Below are 12,884 nucleotides of genomic sequence, written 5' to 3' on the forward strand. Positions count from 1 at the left end.
AGTTAATTAAAGGAAAAAAAAATCTAAGTAAAGGATGACTCAAAGTAAATTGGTTACAGATTGCAATTAACTTGCCCTGCGTGCCAAACTGGAAAGTTATCCCGCTCCGCTGGCGGGGCAGCGCAAACTGCCGGCGCGAGCCGCTAGCAGACAGCTCCCTGTTTGGTTTGTTTTGCATCTATCCTTATAGAATCCCATTATTAAAGCCAAACCAAGCGATAAGCAATTATGTACGAGTGAAAAGTAAATAATCAAATAAAATGCCCTGCTGCTCTACCTCTCGACACCCCACATGTATAACTGTTGCTATGGTAACACTAGTTCTCTGAGAAAAATGAAGGTGAATTCTTTTTTCTTTTTCTGAAGCTCTGTGTCAACTTTCAGTGTTGAAGTGAAAAGGTGTGTTGATCACAATGGTGGATGAAACGTTTTATATGGATAGAGACGTGTTTTTGAGAAGCACGACACGAATAGGCTGTAGTCCATCGGATATCATTCCTGTTTCCCATAATGCAGGCAGCACAGTTTGGCTTCTTTCACCACTGTGTCGCGGTACCAAGGCCTTTATGCACCAAGCAATACCAATGCTTGACTTTCATTTGCAGCAGCGGAAGTTTAACACCATGCATATTGCATGAGCAGCTTTGCCGTCCCAAAAAGAAGGTCTCTGATCGCGTTGGGTTGAAGGGGCTGCGCCAGTTTGATTTATATTATTTATTTTCCACCGTCTCTTACCACATCAGTGCAGATGGTGTCCTCCTTTACTCCCTGAGTGAAAGTACTGCGTAGGCAGGGGACGGGTGAGTTTGGGTATAAATAAACCTTTATTCTACTAACATTTGTGTCCTCTTCTTGATTACTTGGTCCCGGACAGCCGGGCATAGAGGGAGCCTAGGAAATGAAGCCACGGCTACTTCTCTCTCGATCTGGACGGGTCGCTGATATCATAGATGTTCTGTTTTGTGTCTCCAGGCCCCCAGTGTGTGAGGCGGTGGACCAGCCATCACGGGGGAAGGGGAGGGCTGACGATCTCTGCCTCTTCCCCTGGACTCCTGCAGCTCTCCTCCTCCATCACCCCCCCTCCACCAGAGCTCCAGCTCCACCAACACAGCACCGCCCCCTCCGCCACGTGTGTGTTGTTTTAGAATCTCTTGTGGGGCCTCCGCTACACCTGCTGGGACAGCAGCAGAGTAGGGGGACCGGGGACCATGTCCTTTCCCTCGGCCAATGAGTTCCACTGGCAGAGCCTCGCCGGCCTGGCCAGCAGCCGGGTGTACCACACCGTGGCCGAGGTCGGGGGCCAGATGTACATGCTGGGGGGCTGCGACGCAGCCGGGAGACCCTGTGCCACCGTGGACCTCTACTCCCCAGAGGTAGGGGGCTTGAAGGGCTGATATCATGCTCTTTCAACTTTTCCCTTTGATTTAGACTCTTATATGCCGTATGTATGCATGTTTTATGTCTGCTAAGATAGACAAGTCTAAGTCTGAGCCAGGCGGAGTATTCACGCCCACTGAGAACGGCCCTCGATAAGTGTAGAAACAGCTTGTGTGCGCTCAGACTTTACTTCCGTGACGCCTCGTGCCCACTACCTCCGTCCGTTGACTGATCCCCATTGACTTTGAATGGGGACGGACGCGCAATGCATTGTGGATCCGTCCGTTCCGTTGGAGCCTTCGGCTCCGTCAAAAAGTTGAACAATTTTCAACTTTTTCGGCAGCGACGGATCCGTCATCCAATCAGATCGCGTATGCAAATTTAAGCACTGTGACGCGACTCGGGCTCTGACGATACTGGAAAGCGGGAAATCTTGCAATGACAACGCAACAAGCAGGAAGAAGCGGGAAGAACCCGGCGAAGCGATTTGATTGGCTGACGGATGCCTCTGCAAAGACTACTCCCCCATCCGTCAGCCACGCCTTCCCACGTCCTTTGACTGACGGTGCAGTGGGCACGAAGCGTAACAGTGTGGCGTCAGACTGTGCAGTGGGCGTTGCTGAAGTGCAGAAGTCCCACCTCCCGGCTACCTGCAATGTTTACAACTTCTCCGGGGGTTGAATTTGCAGACACACGTGCAAAGCGTTCGGCCAATCGCAACAGAGTGGGAGTGCTGACCAATCACAGCAGACTGGGCGTGCTGACCAATCACAGCAGACTGGGCTACTCGGGAGGCGGGCCTTAAAATTACATGATAAAAAACAACGTTTTTGAAAGATGCTGAAATTGGTTTTGCAGAACTGAACAGTGAGAATAATAAGGGGTATTTCTAACATACAGGCCAGTAACCATATTCTAGTAGCACCCCCAAATGAAATTATTGACCCTAAAAAGCCATTGTAACATTAGTGTTTACTCTTTGTTTTTATCCACTCCCTCTAAAGTTTTCTTTTTCTGTGGTTAATATCTTTTGGAAGCTTAGCCGTGACAACATAGATGTATTTTTGCATGCCACACAAATAAAGGATTTGGATTTTGTATTCCAGCAGCAATAATGCTCCTTCGCAGGATGGTGCTTGTAAAGTTCCTGTGGCGCAGTGCCAGTATCTTGTTTCATCACACCGAAATATGTCATTGCAGGATAGCCTTAAACTAACAGTAGCCGATTGTCAGTTAGTCGCTCCTTGTGCTTTTTAGCCCAGACATTTTTCAAAAACATACAATTGAATAGTTTCTGAGTCACAGATTTGACCTATTTACCGGGGTCCCAGTCTGCTTCTGAAGATATGCTGATGATCCACACGTATGTTCTTATCTCTGGCAGCCGGTTAGTTTGTTTATCCAAGGAGAAATCAACTTTTAATCCTCAAAATTCTCTGTCAGATTTACCACTAACCAATTAACTTTTTCAAAAGTTTGAATTGATGTACCTGCTCGAGTAACGGATATGTACAGAGTATGTGGTACACTATTTACTCCAGACTGTTTTGATAATGGAAGTCTTCAGGCTTTGTAGAGAGATTTGGCCTCTAGGGGTGTTGCAAATTGAAGTTAGGGCTGAGCCCGAATATTATAATGTCCGGATGTTCATTCGTTAGGAAGGTATTTTATTCTAAATTCAGCATTCAGATATTATTATTTTTTTGTTTTTATGTGTAGTATCACGCAAAAAATATTATGTTTTTTTAACATCTATGCATATTTGGGGAGTGCTTATAGAAGGCTGGGTTATACTTCGTCTGAATAACCCAGTAATCAAATATATGTATGTCCGAGGAATCTATTCATCAATGTTTGTTTATTATTATTTGCCATTAATCATCTGATATGTTAGGAAATCACGTGTTGTTTAATTTTAGGACAATTGCTGTACTGCCAATATCGGAGTCGAAAAATATAATGTAAAAAAATAGTGACCCTATTGTGGTGATTGTGGTGAAATAGTGACCCATTACAAATAGCTATAGAGAATGTGTGCATTATAGAGAAGGGATACATATTTTGGCTATTTTTTTATGTTGGGTAATGAAAGGCACTATAATTGCGATAGGCGGACGAATTGACAGCTGTCTACCAGCTGATCATATTTTATTCCTATAAGCTAATCCACATATATTACTATATAATAGCAGGCCCGTATAAGGGGCCGACTGGGACAGAATTCCTACTTGGTCTTACACACTCTATTATAATCTTGCATATACACCACTATACTCATACAGACAAACTATTATACTTCTTTTACATGTATGTATGAGAGTGTATAGTTGTGTATGTGAGGGAGTATAGTAGTGTATATGAGAGAGAATAGTAGTGTATGTGAGAGAGTATAGTTGGGTATGTGAGTGAGTATGGTAGTGTGTGATTGTTACGTCCCCCTGGTAACTCTTACCATGGCGGTCCCGCACCACACCCTGTGGTCGGAGGCGCTGTTTTTCCCACTTGGGCCATTTGGCACTTCCCTCTTTTCAGCAGGTGCACCTGATTGACCTGATAGGCCTATAAAAGGAGGAAGACATCCTGCCTTTCAGTCTCTAGAAGAACATCAGATAATTTAAGCGTTTATACAGTGGAGATGTTGGGGGTGCTGGTCGCAAAATTGTGATCTGTACAGATTCAGCATCAGTTTTGGCAAGTATGAGGTATTTTTATTCAATTAGTCGCCAAGGTTTGTTATATGAAGTTCTACAGTCAATTACGAGAATCGTTCAGCAGGGGAGGCAAATACATTTTTTATGGGTTCCAGCTCATGTAGGGGTGAAGGGAAATGAGAAAGCTGATAAGATGGCGAAGAAGGCATTGGAGAAGGAAAAAGTAGAAATGAATATCAGTTTAAGTAAGGCAGAAGTTAAAAGCCTGATATGGGGAAAAGTTAACAAAATGTGGCAAGACAAATGGGACAGTGAGGAGAAAGGGAGATATTTATATAATATTCAAAAAAGTGTTAATGTTAAAATAAGGTATAGTGGTCAGAGGAAGGATGAACAAATTTTGATAAGGTTAAGGTTGGGGCACAGTGCACTAAATAAAACAATGAATTTGATAGGAAAACACCCCACTGGATTATGTGAGGGGTGCCAGGTAGAGGAGACAGTGGAACATGTTTTAATGAACTGTAGTGGTTATGGGATGGAGAGGGAAAGTATGAAAAATCTATTGAGAGAATTGGGTATGCAGGAGTATACTTTGGAAAATATTTTAAGATTAATGAAGAGGAATTGTATAAAAGTATTGTTTGGCTTTTTGAGAGAAACAGGGTTATATGATGGGATATAGAGTAGAAAGAAGGTGTGAATGAGTGAGTGTTTGGATATTTTTGTTTTGATTCATTAACTGGATCAGAAGAGAGCGGTAATGCACCAAGTTGTGGATGCCAACCGCCGTAAAACCCCAAGAAGAAGAAGAAGCCTTTCAGTCTCTCTCGCTGCCTGGGTGACAGCAGCTGCTGTTGCCAAACCCTCTTCATCTTTATTCTGTTGCACATTCTCACTACACCAGTCCATAACACACTACACATAGTTAAGCTGCCATGTACACTGATACTTAATTTCCTTGTTAGGGTTTATGTTTCTGAATAAATATACAGAAACTTGTTCACTGCGTCTCTCCCTATTTGTTATGTCATGCTTGAGCCATGCAGTCATAACAGTGATAGAGCATATACAGTAGTTGGGTATGTAAAAGGTTTTAGTATTGTATGTGAGAGGATATAGTAGTGTGTGAGTAGTGTGTGAGAGAGTATATAGTTGGGTATATGAGAGAGTATAGTAGTGTTACGCCCCTCTACACCCCCACTGACCTTGCAGTGGCAGTGCAATGGTCGTTGGGTGGTGCACAGGCACAATCAAGTTAATTATGCACACCTGCGAAGGTGTGCTTAAAAGCCATGACTTCAGCCTCAGAACCCTTCTCGTGACAACATGTGCTACTGTCAAGGCTTTTAACTTGTGCAATTATTTATGACAGTAAAACACTTTATTTTGGGGACTGTTTGAACCTTTTTGGGAGACTGGACCAGACTTTTTTTGTCAGATTTTCTTTGTTGTTTTGGTGAGTATGGTTGTTTGTTAGAGTTAGTTTTTTCACTCCCTGGTAAGATTAATCTGCAGAGAGGCTACCCCGTTGGGCTCGAGCCCGCTATGCCTCAGAAGATAGTAAGGTTATTCTAGCTAACTTGAATAGATCTGGGGATTGTTTTTCTCGTCAACGTGTACCGATTTTTGACAAACTGCCCTACTCACCACCCTTTTGTCTGGAGCAATTTTGAGCCATGTATTTAACATGTTCATTAAGTTATCAGTAGCTCTTGTACGTGTGCTTTTGGTGAGCCCTATGATACAAGGTGTTTTTATTCATATCTTGCAATCATACATCAGAAAATAAGACACAGGGTAGACGGGAAACACTAACAAAAATACAGTACACAAGTCCCAGTGCCCTGTACTACGATCCTCGATTAGTGGGTTAGCTAGATATGTTGCGCTCAAAGCCTGGGTTAGCTGTGACACGTAAGTCTATCTCTTTTCGCGTCGCTGTATCACCATGGTGACTTATGCTCTCAACCAAACCTGGTCGGGAGCAGGTTTTCAGCTTAGGCGGATAAGAGAAGGAAGATTCTACGCATGCGCTCAGACATGGCGGTGTTGTGTGATAGTCTATCACAGCACCACCTAGCAGCCTGGCATGCATACACAATCGAATTCCACACACTTTTGCGTCACCGTATGCACGCAGATTTCCTCCCGAAAACGCTCGTCTAAACGCGGAATAAAAAGTGAAGACGCAACGCCACTTTTGCGTCTTCTGTTCAGACCGTCATCGTGTAAACGTAGCCTTAGTCTATCGAGTTAGAATGCCATACGCTGCATTCTAGCCCCTCCTTTGACAATGGCGTCAACATTTGTGGGTGTTCCCGTGGACCTCGGAGCCCGTTTCGTACAGGGGTCTCTCCGACAGAGGCTCTTTCGGGACCGATCACTAAGCATTGCCTGAGGTTATTCTTTATGAGAGATACAGGTTCTCATCAGAGGGTATTCGCTAGGATCATCCTTTTTGGACCTTATGTAGACTAGACAATGCTTACTGTTGAGCATTGTGTCTCCGTGAGAGAGTGGTAGAGGGGAGGTAGTGCGTCAGTCTTGAATTTCTGCGTGCAGGGTTTGTCTCCCAAGTGACGATTTTTGTGAAGCTGAAAAGGTCCCAATTATTATGCATATGATACTTATTCACTAAAGGTCATGGAATTATATTTTTGTGCTTACTTCGAACTTAATTCCATATTCTCAAGGCCGTGCTGGCACCACATCTATGGAGGTAAAAGGCATGATGATAGACCGGCGAGATTTGAACCCCGGTCGCTGGCGTTCAGATCTTATACTAATCCACTATGCTACCTCTCTGCGGTTGAAAACATATGCGATGCATTTCTTACATAGGGTGCATTTAAAGTGAATTCCCTAAATGATAGAATTAGGCAGGTTGGACACATGCTTTTGCACTTTGAAATCATCATCACTCTATTGGGATTAATGGCGAACAATTCTGCATTTGGCATAATTATTTTAAAGACAATATGCAGAATCTTTTCAATTATACGCATTTATGTAGACTGCTTGATCTATCCAGTTTGTAAAGGTGGGTAAAATGACGCGATAAACGCCCCTTTCACGTGAACGCGCATTGAACCTAAAGCGGAAAACCTGGCTCAACTAATTTACTCTGATCATAACCATTTAACTCTGATCAGGCGTTGCCTCTCTGTCAATCTAGGCTTTACCCAAGGAAGCCTAGGTATGTTCAGCGAGGTTCGTAGTACAGGCCACCCTACCCCCCACCCCCCAAACCACAGTAGGGAAACACAAACAAAAATTACGATCGACAGCGATCAGACCAGTTCGGGTCCTAAAGAATGCGGCGCTTAGTTGATTAAGCCCGGTTAGAACTAACGCCAACTACCACTTGAGGCTATAGCCATTCCATCAACGCAGTTCAGCCGTGCCTTTCTCAGGTTAGTTCAAGCTGGCTTACGTTATCGTGGATTACACGTGCTCACGAGATATGTAACCAGCCCAAAACCGTGAATTTCGAATCATTGATCAAATGTCTGAAAAGGACCGAGCGGGATCTATTCCAGCGGCAAACAGAATCTGCTTGTGGAGGTCTATGAGGAGTACAAGCATATTATAACTCAAAAAAGGGAACACTGTAACCATTAATAAATACAGGGAGGCTATCTGGCAAAAAAATGCCCATCTGTTGAATGCATGAGTAGTATTAAGCTTAACATATTCTAATTTAATATTGACCATGGATTTATAAACTGGGAGATACTCTCGAGGTAACGTGTCGGACTTGCACCCGGTCGTACAGGGTTCAATCCCCACACAATTAGTAATTTATGAAGGATTACTGGAGTAATCAAAAAAAAAATCAAGCCATTTATTTTCCATTTCTTTGAATATACTAAATTGACTGACCATAGTCTTTTTCTCAACAGAAGTGGTCTTGAATGCCTGCCGAGAAACTCACCTGAAGGGAATTTATGTGGCTGCATGCTATTTCCCATGCAGCAGTGTCTTTGTCATTGTGACAAAGGCTTCAATGTCAGTAACATTAATGTTAACATTAACTTTACCATGGGTTTTTGTAAGTTATATTTGGGTTCTAGGGATATTGTAAGACATATTTATTATATAAAAAGTCAATTGTTAGGCCTAAGGACCCGAACTTGGGTCGCCCCAAGTGTTTGGTCATCCAATAGATTCAATCCAATAGAATACATATCCACGATAACGATGGATGGCAATTAATTTAGTTATTTCATTTGCATCATTAAATCTTAGACCCTTATGCCCTGTTTACACCTACCCGATAGTGGGCCCCGATGGTGCCCGATGGCTAAATCAGCAACTATCGTTATAACATCGGCAAATAGCATGGTTGCATCGGGAAACACCGTTACTCATCCCGGGAACATCGTTAGACAACGGGAAGAAAAGCTCAATGATCGGGCAACATCGGGTAACATCGGCAAAGAACGAACATGTTTGTTAATTTTGGGTCTATCGGGGTAGAATCGGTTACCAGGTGTTGCTATGGGCTAATCGGCTATAATCGGGAATAGAACGGGACTACGGGAGTATAACGTAAGACAACGCAAGTCGTTCGGGAATTTTCCTGGGGTACATCGGCTATATTCGTTAATCTTCCGCGCTTTATCGTGTTTTATCGTCTTTATATCGGCAACCGCAACACATGAAAGACCCTCGAGAACCCTCGACAAATAACGATTGTGACCAAATTAAGGAAGACCCTCAATCTGCCACTTGGGTATAAATAGGGGGTGATGGATGGATGTCCTACTTTTATAATTAAAGGGGTACTTCGCCCATTTAGAACCGGCGTTCTATTATTATAAAATCGCTATTGTAATATAAATAAATATCGGTCTAAACCAGTCTCCCCTTTGCCTTCTCCCGAAATGACGTCAAATGACACCAAACGCACTTCGGGTGTCTTCCCTGGCATAAATCGTTATGTTATCGTTATAACATCGGGTATGTGTAAATGCTACCCCGATAAATTGACCCGATCATACATTTTTTGCCCGATGTCACCCGAATCACCCCGACTTCCACATCGTTGGTCCATCGGCCATTAGCGGCCATTAGCGGGATGGTGTAAACGGGGCATTAGTGAAAATATACGCTGTTTGTACTTCATATATGTAGATTTATGACAGAATCGTGAGGACTAGGCTTGGCGGAATCTTCTGATGGTACACTTGTTGCCGACAGATGGGACTTCTCTGAAACACAGATTAAGTAAGCCTGACAGTTAGCCTGCTACCGACCAGGTTAGTTTGGTCGGATAAGTTGCCACGGAAACCTAGCGGCGATTCCCTAAAGTCACGTTAATGGAACGCAACTCTAGCTGAAGGTAGTCAGGCTAAGATAAATAAGCCCGGCTTTGCCTTTAGTTTGGTTGATGGAATACCACTCGGGTGGCCTTATAAGGTCAAGGTTCAACTTTATTGTCCCCGTGGGGAAATTTGTCTTGGGCACAGTGCATCATTGTTTTCTTAACATACAGAGTTCAAAAAACACAACCACAAACACAACCAGACAATTTGCTGAGTTCTTCAAGGAAAGTGGTCAAATCCAAAGGATAGCTTTTAAGAGACTTTATTTGGTATAAAGTATTTTTCGGCATGGTAAAAGCTGATACTACGGAGCAGAAGGAGGTTGAAGCGTATCTTAACACGTGTCGAGCGTCTCCTAGCTGATCAAAAACATTAACCCTTGTATGTCTAATAGGTGCAAAGAAGATTCTGGAGACCTCTGCCCCGTGTTCGCAGTGTCGCAGTGTTATCGTCTGGTCCGCAAGACCCGGAAGGAGTGCTAGGTGCCGGTGTGACGTATTACCCTCGGCTTCCTCCCTTGTCTGTGGTGCTGCCTTCTGTGGCTAAACTAATTATTGCAGCCTTCAGTAAGGTCCCGCTCCCCTTGTGGCTATGCATAGTATTTACGGCTTATATGTTTGGTCCTGCTTCATAGGGTCTATTTGTGGGTTACTTAGGTTCTTAAAATACGTAACACAAACCAACATTTTAACATCGAAAACATGGAGCTTGATAGACTTAAATTGCCCCTTGCTGTATAACATAGAAATCTACAGTATGGGGGGAAAATGTGCACGTGTTTATTGCACTAGAACTTATGGATATTGTGCTATAGTGTTCTAAAGGGCTAAGTGCTAAATTGCTAACCTATTTATTGCACATTGTTCGTCAGCTTAATGGAGGCTGGGACAAATTATAATTTAAGGCGGTTACATTTGCATAGCGGCACCCGGAGCGTTCTCCCTGATGGCAGGGTTTCATATTCAGGGAAGAGTGGGTGTTGGGAGCTGGAAATGATTTTCTTTGCTTTTTTTCCTAACTGCCTGCTCATACATGCTCTGTATAGGCTCATATTCTTTCCTCACTACGATTTTCATTGCTGTTTTGTGCATGCCGGCCAGTTTGCATCTTAGCTTAACGATTAGGTTGCCAAACCATGAGGTGATCCCATATCTAATGATGCTCTCTACAATGGCACGGTAGAAAATGATCATGATGTGGCTGCTTACGCCGTAGCCTACAATCTTAATCTTCGCAAAAAATATAGCCTATGTTGCAGTCTATTGCACGGTTTGTCAATATGTGTCTTCCAGCAGAGAAGATTATCAATTATCAATATGAACCTCTCAATACTTGTATGAGGATACCTGGGTGATTTCCTGATCTTTGCTGACCACTGGCTCATGGTCAGTCACTTGCCTCGTATCCAAAACCATTTCCTGTGTTTTGGTCACATTTAGAACGAGATGGTTGGTGTCACACTACTTAAAGGCACCCAGTGCAACTTTATGTAAACATTCAATGAAAAATAAACATTCAATTTCTAGTATTTTTTACACGTAGTAAGTTTCAATAATTCCATACCATTACATATCGACATTCAAGGAGCAAAGATGAGACGTCGTTGTGTGGTGAGAACTGATAGAAAATCGTAAACAACAATCGCCGGTGGGGAGAAGCCATTTTTCCATTGACTGGAAGCCTGCTTTATTTATTGTAGGTTACAAAAAATAAAGAAAATGGCGGCATTGTTGTTGTTATTGATTTTGTATCAGTTCTCACCACACAACGACGTCTCATCTTTGCTGCTTAAATGTCGGTATGTAATGGCATGGAGTTATTGAAACTTACTACGTGTAAAAAAGACTAGAAATTGAATGTTTATTTTTAAGCCTCGAAAGTTGCACTGGGTGCCTTTTTAATAAATAGGTCCATCTCATCCTGGTACACAGATGCCCCTTTCACACCGCCGCAAAATCAGAGCCGGTTCCGGGCCAGTTCGGAGCTAGTGCCAGGGTTTTGGTTTCACACCGCCAAAGAACCGGCTCCGGCCCCTAAAAACCGGTTCAACTCCAGCCCCACTTTTGAGCTGGGCTAGAACTAGAATCGCTTTTACGCCGGGGGCAGGGGGCGGGGTTATCCGTACCTTCATAAACAGCAAGACCAACGAAGACCGGGATTTTTAAAACACCGAAGTAAACAATGGACGTGAATCCGTGTATGGTTCGTTCTTTGAATATTCAGATTTAAAACAGTCGTTTTTGTTTTTTTCTGATTTTGTTTTAAATCGGAATATTCAAAGAACGAACCATACACGGATTGAATCGTAGACGAAATTGTTGTTGTTGTGTTTGAAACTGGCGCGAGGGTTCTTCTTATTATCGTACAGTTCCGGCAGGGCGGGAGGGTTGCTGGGAAAGCAGAGACGTTTGCAGTGACGTCATGACGTTGCTCACGCCGGCTCCATGGCTGGCTCTGGCCGGTGTGAAACCAACTGGTTCTTAACTGGGATAAGTCTGGAACCTGTTTGGAACTGGCCCTAGCACCAGCCCGGAACTGGCTCTTGGTTCTTTTTGGTGTGAAAGCCAGAGGGGTCCATATTATGTTAGTTATTTAGACATATTCAGAAGACCTCTGTGTGTCCAGTAGTTTTTAGACATATTTAGAGAGGAATTGCTTTTTAAGCTTTGTCTTGAAGAGATGGAACGATTTTGAAATCTTTACATAATTTTCCATCTTATTCCATAACTGGAATCCCTGGCAAGCGACACTTAAATTTCTGAATTTGCGTATCCGTTTTTTCCCCTTGATCAGGAGTTTATTTCTAGTGTTGTGTCTATGCAGGGGATTGCACATAGGAAGAAGTTTACACAGACAAGCATGAGATTGGTTTACAACCAGAAACAATGCATATGTTTAGGAAAACTTTCAGGTCGGCAAGCTTTTAGCATGCATGAGCCTTCAAAGAGAGGACCAGTGTGTTCTCTAAAATGTGACCAGAAGATGGTGCGAATAACTTTCTTTTGATGTGATTGTAATTCAAAAAGATAGCTCGGAAAGGTGTTGCACCAAATTATATTACAGAAAAGTAAATTAGGTTTGAATAAAGATCTGTACAGGGTGTGCTGAGAGTGGAAGGTAATCTCTTAATTTCCGGAGTTAAGAGATTGGACCGGAGTACATGGATAATTTCTTGGTGAGTTGCTCAATATGATATTTAAAGTTTAAGTATACATCAATGTGGACCCCCAGGAATTTTGTATTTTTTACTCTTATTATTTCACGTCCATCAATGTTAAGGCACATGTTCTCTTTATCTTTATTTTTATTAGAATGGAATATAATTTAATTCATTTTTGCATTTAAGCCATAAATTAATTTTCTCAATTTCTTTATTAGCAATCGATTGTAATACAAGCAGATCTTTGTTTGATATGAGCAAGTTTGTATCAACCGCAAAAAGTATTCTTGAAAATATTGGATGAGTGGACAAAGTCGTTCATATAGATAATGTATAGCAGCCCCATAATTGACCCCTGGGGGACCA

General features: G+C 42.8%; 1 protein-coding gene across 1 annotated transcript in view; it reads left to right on the forward strand.

The window, feature by feature from the left end:
• klhdc8a (kelch domain containing 8A) overlaps nucleotides 1–12,884 on the forward strand; it is a 56,989-nt gene that overhangs the window by 20,135 nt on the left and 23,970 nt on the right. Inside the window, exon 3 of the mRNA XM_060063433.1 lies at nucleotides 973–1,373. Coding sequence (XP_059919416.1) covers nucleotides 1,209–1,373 — 165 coding nt within the window. The 5' untranslated portion in view covers nucleotides 973–1,208. The remainder of the gene's footprint in view (nucleotides 1–972; nucleotides 1,374–12,884) is intronic.

The sequence above is a fragment of the Gadus macrocephalus genome, chromosome 1, assembly GCF_031168955.1.
Source record: "Gadus macrocephalus chromosome 1, ASM3116895v1".
In the NCBI taxonomy this organism is placed as follows: Eukaryota; Metazoa; Chordata; class Actinopteri; order Gadiformes; family Gadidae; genus Gadus; species Gadus macrocephalus.